The sequence below is a fragment of the Eleutherodactylus coqui genome, chromosome 10 (assembly GCF_035609145.1).
Source record: "Eleutherodactylus coqui strain aEleCoq1 chromosome 10, aEleCoq1.hap1, whole genome shotgun sequence".
Lineage (NCBI taxonomy): Eukaryota > Metazoa > Chordata > Amphibia > Anura > Eleutherodactylidae > Eleutherodactylus > Eleutherodactylus coqui.
In genome coordinates this window covers 76,363,521-76,385,387 of record NC_089846.1, presented here as the reverse complement: position 1 = coordinate 76,385,387, position 21,867 = coordinate 76,363,521, and the positions used below count along the sequence as shown (strand labels likewise).

Here is a 21,867-nt window from a genome sequence, read left to right as displayed (position 1 = left end):
AGAACGAACAATGCCAGATGTAATTAAGGTAGAAGCACAGCTCATACATGTAATGATGCTAGAAAGAATAGAAGTGAAGCGTAACAAGGAAAAAGGGGCAAAACACCATTTCAAAAAATGGAAACATTTTCTGGTATCACATTTCTGAGATTCTGAGATTTCGGCTATAGTTGCTCCCTTCAAATACATGAAATGGTATCCAATAGAGGAATTGAGAGGGACAATAGGAAGACTAACGGGGCGAGGGAGAAGCTAATCTTTCCAAAGAGAACTGACACATCTGCAAGAAAATCGCAAGGATCTGACAAACCACGACACGACGAAGGCAAATTGATATGATAGATCATCATTATTATCTCCCCCCCAACCCATATTTTCCCCAAACAACTATGCCCCCCCCCCCCCAATAAAGGAGAAAAGGGTCATCTAAATATTGATCCAAAGGGATCTAATCTAACCTTTACTTAGGAAAACATTAGGAGTACTATTGTTTGGATAACAGGAATAAAATAGTTTCAGGAAGAAAAAAAACGTTTTTCTTTTGAATGTTATCAGTTATATGAATATGTACAGCAGGAGAATGCTCCAACTATGTATCTTTTTTTTTCTTTTTTTGTTGTTTATTACAAACAGCTGATTTAGAATTCATAAGTTCATACACATGGTATATGCTATGTAAAACAACAACTGTGATGTAAATGTCTTTGTACCTATTTTTAATGAAAAAATATGCAAAATGAATAAAGAGAAGTTTGGGGGGGGGGGAAGCATTATGTCCATCCAGTTCAGACTATTTTCCCCTCAATGTTGAACCAATGTGGTAGAAACCAGTTCTACCCATTTTAGGGGAAAAAATCATTCCTGACTCCAAGTCTGGCAATCAGAATAATCCCCAGATCACCAATCCTTATGAGTAATCAGAGCTGAGAAAGTGTTGCCCAGCTTAAAAATTAAGGCATGTTCCTGTCTAGTCTTCACATGGCAAGAAAGCATTATACTGTGCCATCTGTACATGCCCACGGCCAGGCTTTATACAGCTTCAGTACTTTATCAGAGGGATCAGCCCCATCCATGTACTTATGAAAGCAGGTTTGGGTGTCACTATACTGATACATCTTCTAGGAGCGGCCGTTGATGTGTGTTGTGGTCAAAATAAGGAAAGCCTTTCTGTTCTTATGCTTGTCTAATGTACTCTCACTAAATTATGATTTTTAGATTTTTCCTTGTTTTCTCCTCCTTTATGTTGTGCCAGAAATCCCATGATGTATCAGCACAGCATCATATGACTTCTAACTCCGCCTGCTGGGAGGACAGTATGGTCATCACTACATTCTAAATTTACATAAATAAGCAAAAAAATATAAATATTTAGTCAGGGGGGATGAACTGTCACCTTCTTCATTACAACTGTGTGAACATCTAACTATAGCATCCCTTAGGGTGATCCTGGACACAGGGCATATGTTGAGGAGCAGGGAGGGTAAAATGCTGGCTTGTCACGGCAGCACTTACCATGCTCCCTCCCGGAGGATCGCACGTAGCCTCTGCCAGGGCAGCGTTGGGCCTCTTCCAGACACCCCTTAGAGAGGGATGCCCAATAAATGGTAGAAAAGGAATAGTAGTTTTCATGGTTGATGCTACCATTCCAATACAATTACCTTTGGTGGAGAAGGAATGAGACGCAGACAGATATAACGTACCTTAGGTCCCTGGGAAAGGTCAGGGCCTGGAAAACTTTACTTGAACAAATTCCAGCAGTATCAAGGCAAAATAGACAATCTTCCAACTGCAGGCATTTAGACAGACTTGATTAGGAGTACCTTCATCCGGCGGTCCCAGACTTCAGGATTTTTCTGCCCAAGCCATTTTTCTGCCCAAGCCCCTAGCTTATCTAGGTCAGTTTGTAGCCGCACATTGTCCTCCATTGCATTAATTATATTGTATAATTTTGTGTCATCTGCAAATATTGAAATTTTGCTGTGCAGCCCCTCTATCAGGTCGTTGATAAATATATTGAACAGATGGGGCCCAATACTGAACCTTGTGGCACCCCACTAGTGACTGTGGCCCAATCGGAGTATGAGCCATTTATTACCACCCTCTGCTTTCTATCATTGAGCCAATTTTTAACCCAATTACACACGTTTTCACCCAATCCAAGCTGTCTCATTTTGTATATTAGCCTATTATGCGGCACGGTGTCAAACGCTTTAGAGAAGTCCAGATATACGAGATCAATAGACTCTCCCAGGTCCAGCTTAGAGCTTACTTCATCGTAGAAACTGATCAGATTTGTCTGACATGAGCGACCCTTCATGAATCCATGCTGGTGAGGAGTTATTCCCTTGTTCTCCTTGAGGTGCTCATCGATGGAGTCTCTCAGAATCCCCTCGAAAATTGTTCCCGTTACTGAAGTGAGACTTACCGGCCTGTAGTTGCCAGGCTCACTTTTGGTCCCCTTTTTATAAATTGGAACCACACTGGCAATGCGCTAATCCAATGATACCACACCAGTCTTGATAGTGTCTAGAAATATTAGGTATAGTTTGTAAAGATGGCTCTGGATTTCAAGTGACAACTAGCTGCATTTTCAATGCAGTTCTGGCTGCGATTGAAGTAGAAGACATCATGTTAAATGACATCATATGCAGTTTTATAGTTTAAAAGTAGAGCTATGCATTCAGCTCAGCATAAGCAGACCTTTCCTGTACCTAGAACTATAAAATTACATCACCCCACGATGGAATTCTTCATTTTCAGCCTCATGGATGCTCCGCTATTCCATTTTCCACTCTTCACATTCTTCTCGTTTCCCTGATCACTCTTTCTGGAAACATCATGATGTTAAAGGGGTTGTACCAGACTTTGAAGTTATCTCCTATCCACAGGATAGGGAATAACTTGCAGATTGGTGTAGGCCTCACCACTGAGACTCCTGCCGATCTTAAAAACGGGGGTCCTGTATCCCCCATCCTCCTCACTGCAAGGTTACTGCTCCCTCTACAGTGAGATGGAGACTGAATAAAGCACTGGTCACACATTCCAGATTAGATCTGACCAAGGAAGAGTAGAGGGGATAATTACTTCACGTGATCTAGACTCTATGCTTCTCTTAATACATCCCAAAATTGTGCTTGCTTTTTTTGTTGCTGCATCACATTGTTCACTCATGTTCAGTCTATGATCTATCAGCATACCCCAGTCTTTTTCACATGTGCTGCTGCTTAGCCCAATTCCTCCCATTCTGTATGTGCTTTTTTCATTTTTCTTGCCCAGATGTAGGACCTTTCATTTCTCCTTGTTAATCACCATTCTGTTAGTCGCCGCCCACAGTGCAAGCTTTTCTATATCTTTTTGAATCCTCTCTATCTCTTTTCTAATGTTAGCTATCCCTCCTTTGTGTCATCCGCAAATATAATCAGTATTCCCTCCTCTAGGACATTTATAAAAATGTTGAACAACACTGGGCCTAGGACAGAGCCTTATGGTACCCCACTTGATACATTCTTCCACTTGGATGTGCAGCCATTTATGGACACTCTTTGAGTACAAGTTCTGAGTCCATCTAACAGTTGTTTCGTCAAAAGGTATTAGATACTTTGTCAAATGCCCAGTTGTTGATTCTGGCATAGCAGGAAATTACATTTGTCTGGCATGACTTGTTTGTTGCAAACCCATGCTGATCTCTGGTTAATAACTCCATTCTCCTCCAAGTACTTGCATACATGCTGTTTAATATTTTGTTCAGAGATCTTTTCAGGTATAGAAGTCAGGCTCACAGGCCTGTAGTTTCCTAGATCCACCTTTTTCCTTTTTTGAAGAAAGGGACAACATTTGCCCTTTTCCAATCTCCTGGTACTTCTCTTGTTCTCCAGGAATTTTCAAAAGATTGGTTTAACAATTATCTCTGCTGCTTCCTTTAGTATCCTCTCTGCTTATAGATAGCCTGCATTTATTTATCCCCCCATTAGCAGAGCTAAGATCAGCTTATGTTACATTTACTTTCTGATAGAAAACAGGTACAAAATAGGAATTTAAAAGTTTGGCCTTCTCAACATAATTCTTTACAAAGTAACCATTTTCAGTCTGCAAATATTCTATAGCACCTTTGACTTTGCTTTTGGCATACCCCCAAAATCCTTTTTATTGCTTTTGGCCTTTCTTACAAGCCTCAATTCACTATTAGCTTTAATGTTGGAACTTGAACCTGGGACCTCCTGTGCTCCAGGTGATGGCTCACCCCAGTGAGCAACCAACAGCCTGTAGTCAGGCATCTCTATCTACCTGCTCCTCCTTCTACAATACTCCTACCTGTGTATTGACCTCTGACTTCTCCCAACTCCACTACGCATCTGCTCCTTTGTATCGCAACCGATATTACCTGTGTACCGACCTCTGGCTTTCCCTCGCCATGCTTTCAGCCTGTACTGGTTGCGATATGAGGCTCTGAACCTGCACCTAATCATTGCATTTAGCTTTCCTGCCACTTGCCCTACATTTTCTGCAGACGGAATTATAATCTTCTTTAGATATTTTCCCCCTCTTTCCATTTGATAAACATATTTTTCCTTTTTAGCACGTATGTAAGTTCTGAAAAAACAAAAATCACAGAAAGCAGCCATATACTTACTGAAATACTGATACACGACGACAGGTAAAAACAACCCATCCCTCAACATTATCCACCAATTGTGGTAACCTGGGGATTACTTGCTCACGGGAATAACCATCTTCTCCTGTAAGATTTTTGGCACCACTCTCAGACAGACGCTGGACAGCTGGATTACTTCAAACTCTGGCTTCTGTCAACTTCATTGTACATGGCAAACTAATTACAGTATCAACACACTGCATATCCACTAGAACACATAACAACTTCAGGGTTCACAACCCGCAGTGTCCTGGTCACTTTACCCCCCCAAAGGGTGTCTAGGGGTCATCCTAGTGACTCTGGGTTTACAACCTGAGTGTCCTCGTCACTTTACCTAGCAGACTCGTGAGGGACACACTTTGGTCTGCTCCGGATTTCAGGCTTTGCAGCTGCATCCGCAGCCTCTTCCTCTAGTTTTCAGCAGGGAACTCAATGTGTCTGAAGGTTTTATTTTCCAGACACACCCTCACAGCTGTCCCTGCTGATTAGCACATATTATACCAGATTTTACGCCCTCTGCAGGCCATCCTGTGTACTAACTTGCCTAATATATATATATATATATATATATATAGTGGCAAGTTGGGATTAATTGCCCGGGATCTCCTGCTTATTTTCCCCTGCCCAGGGGTGGCAGCACCACGATGATGTCCAGAAACACCAGGTAAAGTACAATTGCTGGTTACTCCAGCGTTTATTTCAGCACAGCAGCGTATTCAGTATACATACAGTCCAGCATAACATATACAACTTCACACAGTTGTCTGTCACAGTGCACACAGAAACACATACTGCTTCTTCAGGCGGACCTTCCAGGACGGTGACTTCGCCCCGACAAGCAATGAGCGAGGGGCCGACTACCCCCTGTCCACTCCATGCTTCTCGGTCCCTCCAGACCAGCACCAGGTCTACATAGACCTCAAGTCCCACAGGCCTCCATGGACCTAAGCTCCACAGGCTTCAAGGACACTGAGCTTGTGAGGGAGGGGAAATTTAAACTGTGTAGCCACACCCTTGCAGGTGCAGGTTAACTAAATTAAATACAGTGACTGTGCTCAGAGGCCCCCTACAGGCCACTCCTGCTACTGCACTGTCACATTTCCTCCTCCTCATGACAAAGACCATCAGTCTTTTCATAAGCAACTTAGACCCTTCAGGATCAAATACTTGCTGAACTCTAACAAGGGGACTATGCTGTCGCACAACATTTTCTTTTCTTTGTCTGATAAGCTGTCTTTTCTTGTCTTCAGCCTTATCATGTCTCTGCACATCTCCGTCAAACTGCGCCCTAACAGCTTGTGGGATAACTTCCAAGTGCCACTCGGCATTCCCTGCGACTGGCAACTCATTCTCAAACTGCATCTTCACTTTTCCTTCTTGCACATTCAAGACAAGTGCTTTGCTTATGATTTCAGGAGCCTCTGCTTCAGCACCATACTGCTCAGCCATTTCGCTCTCCATCTCCTCCAGCAGGTCACACTCTTCTGCATCTTCAGCAAACATGGCTTTCTTCGCAATCATCTGACGGCCATCACTCACAAATTGACAGCCCTCTCTGTTATTTTGCTCCCTAATCTCTACTTTAGTGGCCGTCTTTGCTTCAACATTTTCACGTTCTGCCTTGTCCTTTGCCTCTTGCACTTCAGAGGTCTGTTCAGTCTTCAACTTTTGCTCAGCTCTCACTTTCTCAATGAATTCCACAATTTGTATCTGCATTTTAGAAATCAACAGGGTCTTCTTTCTTTTCACTTGTCTGAACTGGGCTCTAGACCTCTTTAGTCTCTGAACCTTCTTTTCAGCAATATGACCCTTTGACTCCCAGAGCTTCACTTTTGCATTTGACTTGTTAGCGGACTTTTACAATACCACCTTTTCTTCTGACACCACTTTCAGGGTGCGCGTCAAGGTTAGCGCTTCGGTCTCTTTCTTAATCTTCTCCAACAAGGTCTCCATTACTTCTACCAGTTGTTGGAACACATCTTTTAGCTTTTCCTGTATCAGGGTTCTCTTTTCAGCGTCTGTCTTGGCGCTAATCCAGTCTCGCACTTCAGTGCGCACCCGCTTGTTCACCCGTTCTTTTGCATCTTTAGGAGACACTGATTTCTCCTCAGTAAGCCACTGTTCACACATCTTTTGTTTCTTCTCCCAGTTGGACGACATCTGACATTGGTAACCAAGCTTCACACTAATATCTTCTACTTCCTCCTGAAGACTCACTGTAAACTTATCAAGTTCATCATAGACATCAGTTTGAAGACAAAACAGCTGATTTATCACTTCCACTCCTTCTAGGATTTCACTGTCTTGCTCTTCAACTGTGACCCAGCATGCAGGGTTCTCATCCAGTTTCTCTTCCATCTCTGACACCTGCACTTGAAGTGTTGCAATCTGTTCTGACAGATTCCTATTAGTTTCTGCATCTTCCTCTAACTGCTTGAGGAATACATCTCTCTCATCTTGCATTATCTTCAGGTGTGCACTAAGACCAAGCCTTTGCTGCATCTCTTCTTGCAGTCTCTGATACTCTTCAGTCTGAGCTTCCAGCTCCACCTGGAGTCTCATCACCTGCTCAGACAACTCTGTCTGCCTTCTGTCACCTTCAGTGACTTTTACTTGTAGCTCTTGAAGCTGCATCTCCACTGCATTTTTCTTGCATTCAAATTCATGTTTGTCTTCCAACAACCCCTTCACCTTTTGGGTCAGCTCAATACACTCACTTTTCAATGTTTCTTTCACCTTGTCAGTTTGCTCCATCTGCTTTGACAGTTCTCCATTACTACAGCATGACTTTGTTCCAGCTCCTGGACCTGGGTTTCATGTAGTTCAGCTTTCTCATTCAAGCTCCTCAGTAGCTGGGACACCAGTCTTTCATGGGGTGCCTTTTGGTTTTCCTTGCAACCCAGTCTGTCTTTCAGGATCTCTGCTTGTTTCTCTGCCTGGCTGCAAGCAGCTTTCTCTATTTCTAGCTCTTCCTTGAGCTGACTTATTTGGCAATCCAAGTCACCATTTTTCTTTGCTAACAGCATTTTCAACTCTGCAACTTGATTCTGCAAACCTGTAGTTTGATTACGTGCATCTGTAGAAGCTCTTTCTAACTTGCAACACGTCATCTCCAACTCTTGAGGTTTCATTTGCAGTTTCTTACAGTCCTGTTCACACTGCACAGATTGTGCCTCCAGACATACTCTGCGATCAGCCTCATCTCTAACTACATCTTTGAGGTCTTGTATCTCTTCATGAGCTGTTGAAAGATATCCCTCATACTTCTTTTTCTCACTTCTCATTTCTTCTAAGCTCTGTTCACACTGAACATTCTTCTGTTCCAGCAAAACCCTGTGTTTAGCTTCCTCCTTAGCCAATCTCCCAAGGTGCTCATTCTCCTTTAAGAGAGCTGCATTCTCTGCTTTCAGCTGCTCAGCTGACTGGAAAATACTTTTCTTTTCTTTTAGGAATTTATTTGTCTGCTCATCTGCTAACAGCCTTTGCCTCTTGGCCTCTTTTCCAAGCAGACACAAGTTGGCCCTTTCTTTTTTCAACTGTGCATCATATCTTCTTTTATTAGCAGTTTGCAATGCTTCCTCAAGAAACTTTATATAAGCTTGCATTGGTGCAAATCCCTCCTGAATTTTAACCAAGCATTCTCTTGCTGTCTCACCCTGGACCTCAGGATCTGCACTGACAACCTCACTTGTCTCACTAACAGCAGCCTTTTTCTTCTTTTTTTTCTTCTTTGCACCTTTAGTCCTATCTGTCCTCTCTCTCTCTCTCTCTAAAGGCATAGTACTACTAACTCCAGCATTTCTAGTCCTACACACACTATCTTCATTATTTCTTTCCTCTTTCACTAGAGGTATATTAGCACTGTCTCCCACGTGGGCTTTGGCTGCACTCCTTATTGCAACCTGTTCACACTGTGGCTTTATGTGGGGAACATTTCTATCCATATCATACCTGGAAAACACCCCACAATCCCCCACACATGACATTTCAGGATTAATGGATGTCAGTTCACATTGTGCAAATTCTCCTGCACCGACCTGCAAAAAAGACATGTTATGCATTTTGTCTGGCTTTGCACTATCAGAATATTCCAGTCCATATTGCATTATTTCCTCAGCCCTTGGAGTGCTCTCCTCACTCCCTTGACTTGATAAGTGGCATTGCAGCTGCTCCTCTCAATCCACAGATGACAGTCCTTGAAAACAGTCCACACCTGCAGTTTTTGTGGAAACCTGCACTGGGTGCCTCCCACAGTTGAAAAAAATGGGGAAAGTCTGTGCCCAACACGAATTCTACAGGCAGTCTCTTGCATTTTGTCACTGTCACTATATCTATCTATATATATATATATATATATCTATATATATATATATATATATATATATATATATAGATATATATATAAATAGATATAGATATATATATATTTATATATATATATATATATAGATATATATAGATATATATATAGATATAGATATATATATATATATATATACCGTATATAATTGGTATCCTTTATTCCAACTATGCAGTGTGGCTTGTGGCTTGGCATTTGGGCACAACGTACCATGTACTGCTGTAAGCTGAACATACTCCTTGGTGCTCAGCCATCTATTGAATGCAGGCCAGGGCCAGTCAGGGATTAAAAAGCGGCCCTGGCACATAAAACGCAGCATCCCACATTCAATATCGCCCTGTCCCCCATATTACAGAAAAAATAGTGGCACACAATGCATGCTGCTACAAATTTTGCTTTAATTTCTGAGCTAAAACTATTATTGGCTGTTATTTTTTGGGGTAAATACAATAAATCAGGAATTCTAAAACTTTTTCTACTGAACATCTGATGGTGGCCAATGTCAGAATTATCAGGATGAGGCACTTTCAGGGGTGCCCCTGAAATTTTTAACATGTTCCCTACCTGGGAAATTAAATTATGCGTGTGAAATGCCCATGATGCAGCACACCACAGAAAATTATCCCTAAACCATGGGCATACGTATAAGGGGTGCAGAGGGTGCCGTCACATCTGGGCCCAGAAGCCCATTCGGGGCCATAAAGTCTTATTTCCCCATATTGCAAACCAATACTATCAATTAAGCTTTATAGTTGGGGGCCCAGTTCCAGATTTTGCACTGGGGCCCGGCAGCTTCAAGTTTTGTCTCTGACTAATAATCCAATAAACAATTACAATAATCCAAATATATATTACTAATACTAGAACGGTTCACTAATCACTAATGCTAGAACAGTTCATTATATAAATACAGACCCAGAACCAAGATCAATAAATCTTAGTGATTTGATGATATCTAGTCTGCAGTTTTTACTGTCACAAGGCTCCTGGCTGTCTTACAAAACTGAATGTGGCTCTCTATAGCCAGTACACGGATACCTCACTTAGTCAACTACAGCCCTACTGTAGACTAGTGAGGAGCAAAATGTAATTGCTGTCTTTAGATGACGTCGGTGGAGATGCAGGGAGCTGTAAGTTATGTTATAGCTTGGTCGGACTTGTTTTTAAGATATTCATTTATGTCAGATATCCCTTTTAAGGCCCTTTTGCACAGTCCGATTATGCGGCACAACTATTCATTGGCTGATTATTGACTTTCAGCAAGCATAAGAATGCTTGCTGATTTTCTGTACATCTACCTGTGTGAACAGGGAGCTACACAGCCGGCCAGATGAACAGTTGGTCCCCATTACAGCGATTCTCAGCTTATGTAAAACAGAAACAACACATCAGATCAGACGAAGAGCCCAGTCCATGTTACCGAACCCTTACTCCAATTTTATACAAATACTTATAGAGGTTTTTACCAGCATTGCATTCTGGAGATACAGGAGACACCGTTTTTGTCACTCTTGCCTTTCTGCATTGGTCACTAGTCACTACTAATGGTAAAACAAGATCCATATCGTGTTTTTGAACAATTCCGTTTTTGCAGTAATTGGCCCCAATTAGTCAGGGCTGAGCTTTTACATTTATCGTTTATTTGCTCTATTCCCAAAGACTGGTAATTGGTTTGTGTGGGAGATGTTGTATCCCCTTGAGTCTCCCAGGGCTGATAAATCTAGCTTGGAGTCAAACAGGATGAAATTCATGACATGAAGCAAGAAGCAGGGAGCATGCTTGACTTGTGACTCTCATGTCTATAATGACAGGTTTGTGCACGAGAAAAGAACCATAAGTTTATTCTTTTAGCTGTGTTATTAAATCTTTCTTTACTCATTACTTGCATAAAAATAAAGTGTGTGATTGGTGTTCTGCCAGCAATGACTCTCCACTTGCTGCAAAACTACAACTACCAGACTAAGAGTTGTAGTTTTGCAGCAGCTGGAAAGCCATTGCTTTACGTCAGTGTTTCCCAAACTCCAGTCCTCATGACCCCCAACAAGTCAGCTTTTCAGGAATTCCATAGCATTGCAGAGGTGATGTAATTATTGTCAGTGCCTTAGACATTGCCGATAGTGTCCCTCCCTATAGGATATCCTGAAAAACATGATCGATTGGTGGAGGGGTAAGGGGAGTGTAGGACTGGAGTTTGAAAAGCACTGGTTATAATAAAAGCCAAGGTGGGGAGCAGCAGAACTTATTGAACTGAGTTCAATGTACAATCAGTAAGTTCCCTCTCATAGTCACTGCAGACAGAACCTTATGTTCCAAATCTATGTATTCTTCTCAGTTACACTATCTTACCAAAAGTAGTTGGACACCTGAGCAAGAATCACAAGTAGTATTTATTTCAATATGTTATTACTTAGTGGGGCTCCTTTGGCCCTAATGACATCAGATACTCTCCATAGTATACTTACTACTAACATCTGATACACTTCAGCTGATATTTCCCTCCATTCATCCTGAAAGCATCTGGTGAGTTCTCTTACAGAAGATCAATGCTGTTAATATTTTTTCATCTGATGTTCTAGTTCATCCCAAAGATACTTAATAGGGTTTAGGTCAGGACTCTATGCAGCCAGTCCTATTATGTGACAACGATATCTGCAAACCAATGTAACGCAGCATTAGATTTGTGACAAGGCACGTCGTCTTGTTGGAAGTATGGACTGCCATTCCCAGAGTATTATTACATTGTCAGCAGTACATTATTGTCTACAATGTCAGGGTCACCTCTATGTTTATGGTTCTTCCCACTACAACCAACGGACCGAGACCGTGCCCCGTAAACCATCCCCAGACCATAATGGGACCTCCGCTGTACTTACCTGTTGGCACAACACACTAAAATAAAGAAAAGACATTTCCCAGGATACTCCATATCCAAGTACCTCTATCTGATTTGAATATGGACTAGCTCAGTTTGTCTCACTTTAGAACGTTCTTCCATTGCTCAACTGTGTAATTATGGCACTGTTTACACCACTTTAGACGGGCTGATGCCTCTTTTTTTGATAAGACTTGCCAGGCGTTTGAAGGATGAATGGAGAGAAATACCAGTTGAAGTGTATCAGACGTTAGTAGAAAGTATGCCAAGGAGAGTATCTAATGTCATTAGGGCTAAAGAAGCCCCATTACGTATTAACATATGGAAATAAATACTTTTGATCCTTTCTCAGGGGTCCAATTCCTTTAGGTAGGATGGTGTATGAGTTATCTTAGTCTTTTATACAGGTTTCTGGATGACCACCTTTCTTGAACAGTATTTGTTATCTATTTATAATTCCCAGACAGACTGCTAATTTTATTCTATACCTACACTACATGAGTCTCTGTGCTTAAAGAACAGCTCCCCCAACATGTTTCACCAGAACTCTGGCGTCAACAGGGGTATGGGAGATATGTGTTACAGTCTTGACCTTAACATTAGTGCATAATTAGCAAGGCAGGATAGTGTCTCTCTTAGATTGGTTTAGTCTAATGTATCACACTCAATAATAAAGGTTATTTTTTAAGGGGACCCAACTGTGGGTTTCAGCTTATGGCAAAGGATGTGGCGGGATTGGTTACGATAGCTGAACAGACTGAGTGATGATATACTGCAACAGATAAAAAAGGGACTAATGATTGTGTCCTACTATGAAGGACTTTAACTATTCTGACATTAATTGGGACATAAAGTCCACTGGTTGTGCTAAGTACTGTACGTTTTATCCACAATTCAAGACAATTATTTCTTGTTCTTATTCATTGTTGCACCTCAGTGACGGAGCCAAATTTTGGAAATCTGACATGCTTCACTTTAAAGGAGATGTCCCGCGCCGAAACGGTTTTTTTTTTTTTTTAAACCCCCCCCCCCGTTCGGCGCGAGACAACCCCGATGCAGGGGTTAAAAAAACCACCCGCACAGCGCTTACCTGAATCCCGGCGGTCCGGCGTCTTCATACTCACCTGCTGAAGATGGCCGCCGGGATCCTCTGTCTTCATGGACCGCAGGGCTTCTGTGCGGTCCACTGCCGATTCCAGCCTCCTGATTGGCTGGAATCGGCACGTGACGGGGCGGAGCTACACGGAGCCCCATAGAGAAGAGGAGAAAACCCGGACTGCGCAAGCGCGGCTAATTTGGCCATCGGAGGGCGAAAATTAGTCGGCACCATGGAGACGAGGACGCCAGCAACGGAGCAGGTAAGTATAAAACTTTTTATAACTTCTGTATGGCTCATAATTAATGCACAATGTACATTACAAAGTGCATTATTATGGCCATGCAGAAGTGTATAGACCCACTTGCTGCCTCGGGACAACCCCTTTAACATAGAATAACTCTGTAAAGGTTTTGCATATCCAAGTGATTCTGACATTGTTTTTTGCCACATATTGTACTTTATTTAGGCGATAAAAATAGACTGATAGAATTTGTGTATATTTATTGCCAAAATTGGGAAAACTTTGAAACGTTTTTCATTTTTTCACATTTTCAACTACATTATATCAAATATGTGCAATAATACTGTACAAATTGTTGATGAGATCTATATTTCCATCTGTTTACTTTATTCTGGAAGCACATTGGGAAAACTTTAGTTTTTTTAACCATTTAGGAGACATACACATTTAACATTAATAATTAACATTTTGAGGAATATTTTGTTTTCCTACACCAAACCAAGATTGTAAAGGCTCATAGGTATCACAATGATAGATACCCCCCACAAGTGCTGCGGAATAAGTTGGCACTATACAAATAAAGATTATTATTATATTATAAATGATCCAATTTTAAAATATACACCCCTTAATATATTCACTGAGGGGTGTCAGAATGATAGATACCCCCGCTAATGACCTCATTTTAAAAACTACACCCCTTAATGTATTCCCTGAGAGGAGTCAGGAGTATTTTGACCCCACAGTTTATTTTCAGGAGTTAATGCAATTTAGAGGACAACAAATAAAATTTTATATTTTTGCAAATATGTCATTTTAAAGGCAATTTTTTTTCTATAGTGCACATGAAAATGAGGATTTGCTTCCCAAAATAGATATCCCAGTTTGTCCTGTGTTCAGAAACATACCTATTGTGGCCCTAGTCTTATGTCCATATGCACAACGGGGCCCAAACTGAAAGGAGCAGCCGGTGGCTTTCAGAACAGAAATTTAGCTTGAGAATGTGTTTCAGGCCCCATTGCCCAGTTGTAGAGCCTTTGAGCAGACAAAATGACAGGGAACCCCCACAAATGACCCCATTTTGCAAACTAGACCCCTTAACGAATTCATCTAGGGGTGTACTGCATATTTTGACCCCACATTTCTTGGATGAATCTAAGCAAAACAGAAATAAAACATTATGATTTTTATTTTTTTAGCAATTGTGGCATTTTAAAAACTGTTTTCTTTGTACAGCACACATATCAATGAAGACTTACACCCCAAAATGCATACCCCTGTTTGTCCTCTGTTCAGAAACATACCCGTTGGGGCCCTAATCAACTTATAGGACACATGGCTCTGCCTGCAATGGAGGGAACACTCATTGGATTTCAGGGCAAATTCCAGGCCCCATTGCTCACTTGTGCAGAAAAACACTTGACTCCTTAAAATAAATTTCCCCCATCCCTTTTGGCGTTCCCTAAATCTTAGATAATTTAGGGGTAATTACGGAGGCTGGTTGGGATGGGCACATGTGGCAATAAAGCCAGGTACCCCTTCTACTCCCATGCTTCCGGCAAACCCAACATTTTTGGGGGAGTATTTCTTGAACTCAGCGGCAGCGATGGGGTGTAAAGTGGCGCTCTGTGAGTCTCCGTAAGCTTGATGAGGTGCGGCGGTCTCACACAGAAGGTGCTCAACAAGCTGCTCCTGGAACTGCAGGAAGGCGAGCGTTCCCAGGGCTTCTTGTAAATTACGTATTACAGGTAGCAGACTGAGTAATGCCGGGCTTAGCGGCCGGATGAGGAATCCGCTTGCAGAGACCTGCAGCAGATCCCAGCTGTGAGCCCGACCATGGCCCTCCGTACGTCCGCATAATGTACTGCATATAACTGCGTACTCACACAGACGGTCATGCGCAGTGCACTGTTTTCTGTTTATATTTCCCACAATGTTGCTTAGCGATGACACAGGTACCCGCAGCCCCTACATAATGTAGTTACATATGGGCTGTGGGTAAATCCAGGACCATGGAGCACAATAGGCTCTATGTTGCGACTATCTGCGGTAAAATAGAACCTGCTGCATTCTGTTTTCTGCAAGTGGATAATGTAATTCCGATCCGCTAATGTGAGCGGAATTGTGTAATCCAGTGCATTTGATTCATCCGCTTATTACCACTGATCTAATGAATGTGGAATCTGCAATTCCTATCTGGTCGTGTGAGACTGGCCTAAGGTAGATCGCTACTTTTTTATTGTGTGACTGGGGACCGCTCAACGAGACCACTGATCACTGCTCCAGGCTCTCTGTGACGTTTAGTAGGCAGGAGCAAAAAATTTTAAATATTCCGGACTTTACCCAGCTTCTGCCCTTGCGCCCGCCACTTTGCTGACAGGCGCATGCGCCAAAGCTGGGTAAAGGTCCGCGGATAAAGATCTCATCAGGGAACATTGCCAGAGGCCTTAGGTAAGTCATTTCACCTCCCCTCAAGGATTGGATCTGTGACAGGAGATGAAACTTTAACTTTTTACTTTTACATGACCGCCGTTATCCATTGGCTCATCTTGAAATCTCCAGGCTCTTGGCTATGTTTAGTAGCCAGGAGCAGGGAGATTTTAAATTACCCCAGCAATCTGCTACTTTTGCGCATGCGTCAGCCATTTCGGCAATGGGTGCGTGCGCAGAAGCTAGGGTGAGGTTCGCAGAAAAATACGGAGCCTTAGGTAACTGATTTCATCTCCCCTCATGGATATGAACTGTGAGAGGAAATGAAACTTAAATTTTTCTTTTTTATAACTTTTTTTTTTCTTTACATGATTGCCGTTATCCATTGGATAATGGCAATCATGTGAACGGGAACTGCATTGTACAGTCCCCAGTGATATCTCCCTGCTACTCATGCTAGCCAGTAGCAGGGAAATTTCAAAACTCCCGGGCCAATCCGTCTTCTGCACATGCGTCGCCATTTTTTCTTTGGCACGCATGTGCATAAGACAGAGGCAAGATGCCTGGTGCTAGCAGCACCCCTGGTATCGGGCAAATATTGGGTAAGTTTGACTCCTGTAGCATGTCAAATATTTGAAGATAATCTAAGTGACAACCTGCAAAAGTATCTAGCGGGGACTAATCTAATAACTGATAACTAGAGATGAGCGAGCGTACTCGAAAAAGCACTACTCGCTCGAGTAATGTGCTTTATCCGAGTATTGCTGTGCTCGGGTCTGAAGATTCGGGTGCCGCTGCGGCTGACAGGTGAGTCGCAGCGGGGAGCAGGGGAGAGCGGGCGGGAGAGAGGGAGAGAAAGATCTTACCTCCGTTCCTCCCCGCTCTCCCCTGCAGCTCCCCGCTCCGTGCCGGCACCCGAATCTTCAGACCCGAGCACAGCGATACTCGGATAAAGCAAATTACTCGAGCGAGTAGTGCTTTTCCAAGTACGCTCGCTCATCTCTACTGACAACCAGTATGGATTTATAAAAAGCAGGTTGTGCCTAACGAACGGGCTTGGTTTCTATGAGGACGTAATTACAAATCTGGATGTTGGTTGCAGGAACTGTTTTACTGCATATGCATAAAATGGAATAGAACTAGGGACAACAGAACAAGAGAAGGACTTGGGTAACATAGAATGTTAGGCTGAAAAAAGACCAATGTCCATCTTGTTCAGCCTGTTCCTCCCCCCCTGTTGATCCAGAGGAAGGCAAAAAACCACAATGAGGCATGAGCCAATTTTTCCCATTTGAGGGGGAAAATTCCTTCCCGACTTGATAATAATGGCAATCAGAATAATCCCTGGATCAATGTTTGAAAGTTCCTACTTGACTCCAAGACTCGGATCACCAACCCCACTGGTCACTTAATGTCTATATCCTGTAATATCATAGCGCTCTAGAAAGACGTCTAGTCCTCTCTTAAACTCCTCTATGGATTTTGCCATCACCACGTTCTCAGGCAGAGAGTTCCACAGTCTCACTGCTCTTACAGTAAAGAACCCCCTTCTGTGTTGGTGATGAAACCTGCTTTCTGCTAGACGTAGCGGATGCCCTCTTGTTACCGTCGCAGTCCTGGGTATAAACAGATCATGGGAGAGATCCTTGTATTGTCCCCTCATGTATTTATACATAGTTATTTGGTCTCCCCTTAATTGTCTTTTCTCCAGGGTAAATAATCCCAATTTTAATGCCTCTCTGGGTATTCCAGTCCCTCTATTCCTTTATTAGTTTAGTTACCCTTCTTTAAACTCCCTCAAGCACTGCAACATCTTTCCTGAGCACTGGAGTCAAGAACTGTACACAGTATTCCATGGGAGGCCTGAGAAGTACTGGTTACAAGTAAACTAAGCAGCAGTACTCAATGTCAAGCAGCAGCTGCAAAAGCAAATAAGATTTTGGGTTGTAAAAAAGAGAATTAAAAACTTATGATCCCAATGTAAAATGGGAAATGACGTTTTTATTATAATTAGAGGCTACAAAAATTGACTTGCTCAGCTTAGACAAAGACAGCTAAATGTCCTTTTATATAGGTTGATTATTACTAGAGATCAGCGAACGTACTCGTCCGAGCTTGATGCTCATTCGAGTATTAGGGTACTCGAGATGCTCGTTACTCGAGACGAGCACCACGCGGTGTTCGAGTCACTTCCATTTTCTTCCCAGAAAAGTTTGCGCCGTTTTCTGGCCAATAGAAACACAGGGAAGGCATTACAACTTCCTCCTGTGAAGTTCCAGCCCTATCCCACCCCCCTGCAGTGAGTGGCTGGGGAGATCAGGTGACACCCGAGTATCTAAACTGGGGCTGGCCGCGGCTCACCAAAGATGCACGCTGAGAGACATTAGGGAAAGTGCCGTCCTGCTGTAGCTGCTATAGGAAGAGTGTTAGGCTGTTATCTTCATCTTCAAGAACCCCAACGGTCCTTCTTATGGCCACATCTGACCGTGTGCAGTATTGTTGAGGCTGCTTTTAGCAGTTTTGCACATTTATTTTTTTTTTGCATATCAGGCGTGCAGACCATAGCGTCCTCAGTCTGCAGTCATTTTACTGAGTATAGGGGCAGTACTGGTGAGGCAGGGACAGTGTTACAGGGAAAGAGATATACTGGCTATATAGGCAGTGGGCTTTTTCAAAAAAATTGGAAAAAAAAATCTTTGGGCTGCCTGTGACCATGTTCAGTTTACTGCGTGTCTGCTGGGGGTAATAGTCGCTCATTAATACCCAGCCTTGCGCATAATTTTTTCTGGCTGCACTGTGCTTTCAATAACCACAGTCATCCTCCAACAGGGAAATCCATATACAGGCTATATAGGCAGTGGGCTTTTTCCCAAAAATTGGAAAAAAATACTATATTTGGGCTGCCTGTGACCGTCTTCAGTTTACTGCGTGTCTGCTGGGGGTAGTAGTCGCTCATTATTACCCAGCCAAGCCTGTGACCGTGTACAGTTTACTGCGTGTCTGCTGGGGTAGTAGTCGCTCATTATTACCCAGCTAAGCGTTACAGCAGGCTTGCGCATAATTGTTTCCTGGCTCTGCTGTGTCCGTTACATGATCGTCGTCATACCGCCAGAGGGAAAGAGTATACATATATACGCTGCATACGGTGTCTGTCTGGTTTTTCACCTCACCATTTTAAAAAATTGAAGCAAAATACTTAAGGCCTACCACTGGCCTTGGCCACTTGACTGGTTCTGCCCTGTGAATTCGAGTAGCTCAGTCATACGCACCTAGGTCTGACTACAGGCTTGCGCATAATTGTTTCCTGGCTCTGCTGTGTCCGTTACATCATCCCCTATACTGTGCTCCCCCTATACTGCTGCTAGTGATATGTTACTGGGGCCTGTCCAGACTGCTACTACTACTGAAATGGAACTAATACTGTGCTCCCCCTATACTGCTGCTAGTGATAAGTTACTGGGGCCTGTCTAGACTGCTACTACTACTGAAATGGAACTAATACTGTGCTCCCCCTATACTGCTGCTAGTGATAAGTTACTGGGGCCTGTCTAGACTGCTACTACTACTGAAATGGAACTAATACTGTGCTCCCCCTATACTGCTGCTTCGGAATTGTTACCGGGGCCTGTCTTGACTGCTACTATTACTGAAATGGGCGGTTGGGCAGCATGTTACCCAGGAGAAGTGGCAGCGGAGTGTCATGCAGGCAGTGATTGTGCTTTGTTGGAGGTAGTGTGGTGCTTAGCTAAGGTATGCCTTGCTAATGAGGCTTTTTCAGAAGTAAAAATTGTTGGGGGGGGGGCACTTTTGCCGCTATTGTGGCTTAATAGTGGGACCAGGGAACTTGAGATGAAGCCCAACATGTAGCCCCTCGCCTGCCCTATCCGTTTCTGTGTCGTTCCAATCACTTTCTTGAATTGCCCAGATTTTCACAAATGAAAACCTTAGCGGAGTATAGGTCCCATACAAAAATGCTCGGGTCACCCATTGACTTCAATGGGGTTCGTTACTAGAAACGACCCCTCGAGCATCGCGGGAAGTTCGACTCGAGTAACAAGCACCCCAGCATTTTGGTGCTCGCTCATCTCTAATTATCACCTAAACAAGCGCAAATTGACAATATGGCAGGGCTGTTGAACAATAAAGCACGGAGGGGATGTAGTTTAACAACAACTGGAGAGCCATAGTTTGAAGACCAGCGGTGTACCCAAAAAAAGCAATACATCTGTAAATAAACCACATAGGTGTCATTAGTAAGCCAGACTGCATCTGTGGCTCTAATCTGTGGGGTCTCCACTGTTTCTTTATGTTTTGCCCCAAAAATGTTGTTTTATTTTTCTTATTCACTGCAAATCTTTTGCTGAATTTTTAGGTGGAGCAATAAGTTTATGGAATGTCCTCTGCCTTATGGATGCAGGAAATCATACAGATCTGGGACTACAAGGTCCTTATACTTGTAGACATGTGCCTCAGGAAGCATTCCCCAACCAGTTATATGACATATGAATTATGAAGCCTCTCCAAAATAAGAAAGACGTCACTGCAACCTACACATCTAAATATTTTTGTGAATTGTTCTCATTATCAGTCTTTCCATATTTCTTAACTTTTCGTGGCTGTCCAGCATGCAGATGTCTCATATGTATAATATGATCTATTTGATAGAACTAGAAGACCACAATATTTTTGTCTTATCTTCTCCACAGCCTTCATAATATGGTGTTCAATAACCGTGCACAGCAATGGAATACCAGAAGGGCACAGTCTTCATGTTCATTACTGTCCCTCCAAGATCCCGTATGATCTACAGAATTGATAAACCCTTTCTACATTATCAGTTATTATCAGTTCTCCCAGTCTTGAGATGTTGCACTCTGAAATATGGAACTAAAGAATCAAACCATCATTAGTTTTACTCTTCTGGGCCTCTCAGAGAAGCAGAGTCTCCGGCTGCCCCTTTTCTCTTTTTTCATGACAGCCTACATTCTCTGTACTATGGGCAACATGCTAATCCTTATGCTCATCTCAACTCAGTCTCAACTCCACAGCCCAATGTACTTCTTGTTGGGAAACCTTTCCTTAGTAGACATTTGCCTGACCTCTATCACCGTCCCCCGGGCTCTTTCCAGCCTACTTTCCCGGGACTTGTCCATCTCATTTCATGGTTGTTTCATCCAACTCTTCCTGTTCCATATGGTGGGTAACATGGACAGCTTTTTGCTGGCTATCATGGCTTTAGACAGATATGCTGCAATTTGTCAGCCATTGCATTACACAACCATCATGAGGAAGACAACATGCATCAGACTGCTGACTTCCTCATGGGTTATAGTGAGCCTTCACTCAACTTTGTTCACCATCATGACCGCTACCCTTCCTTACTGTGGTTGGGTCATCCACCACTACTTCTGTGATGTCCCAGCCCTGCTCTTACTCTCCTGCACAGACACATCTGCTCAGCAAATGGTTGTGTTCATTGAAGGCTCTCTAATAGTTATGGGACCCATGTTGTTCATCCTGGGTTCCTACCTACTCATCATTAGAGATGTGTTAAAACTACGAACTTCCAAAAGCCGTCAACGAACCTTCTCCACCTGTTCTTCCCATTTAACTGTTGTCATCTTCTTCTATACCTCAATTATTTTCATGTACTTTCGTCCAAGCTCCCTCTATTCAGCAGCCAACGATCGGATCATAAGTGTGGTTTACAGTGTCATAACACCAATGCTTAACCCATTCATATATACCTTGAGGAACAAGGAGGTCAAAAAGGCTGTGAAGAAAATCATACTGTGTGGCAGGAAACGTGGTCAGAACTGGATGAAAGAAGCAGAGGAAGATGAAGACTAGGAATGTTTTTGTGTACAGTTTTGATTAACGTATTTTTAATGATAATTTTAAAATGTAATATAAAGGGATCTTTTAGTACTTGTATTATGAAATTATTGATTTTACTGATCAGTTCCAGTAATAAAGGTCCAAAACCATCATGATCCAGCTACCAGGAGATGTGTATAACTACCAATAAAAAATAGTCTATATATGATAGTGTTGGTATATCCAGGGTCCTCCATGTTCTTCATGTCCTTTTGCCTCAGACACCAATGGTGGAGGTGTCCCTGATCCTCTTGGGTTCTGTATATTTCATTAATAAATCATTTACTTTGATTGGTCTTGTCTATCTTATGCTTGATGTACATCTACCTTAGCGGTC

At 42.7% G+C, this 21,867-nt stretch overlaps 1 protein-coding gene across 1 annotated transcript; it reads left to right on the top strand.

Moving 5' to 3' along the window:
* Nucleotides 1-20,657: 20,657 nt before the first annotated feature.
* On the top strand, nucleotides 20,658-21,503 carry LOC136581088 (olfactory receptor 1C1-like). The gene has a single exon (XM_066582077.1). It carries the CDS (start codon nucleotides 20,658-20,660, stop codon nucleotides 21,501-21,503), a length of 846 nt encoding a protein of 281 aa, XP_066438174.1.
* The last annotated feature ends 364 nt before the right edge of the window (nucleotides 21,504-21,867 follow it).

What these genes read in the sequence shown, in the direction of transcription:
- LOC136581088 (XM_066582077.1), top strand. Translation starts at nt 20,658, where the DNA reads ATGCTAATCCTTATGCTCATCTCAACTCAGTCTCAACTCCACAGCCCA.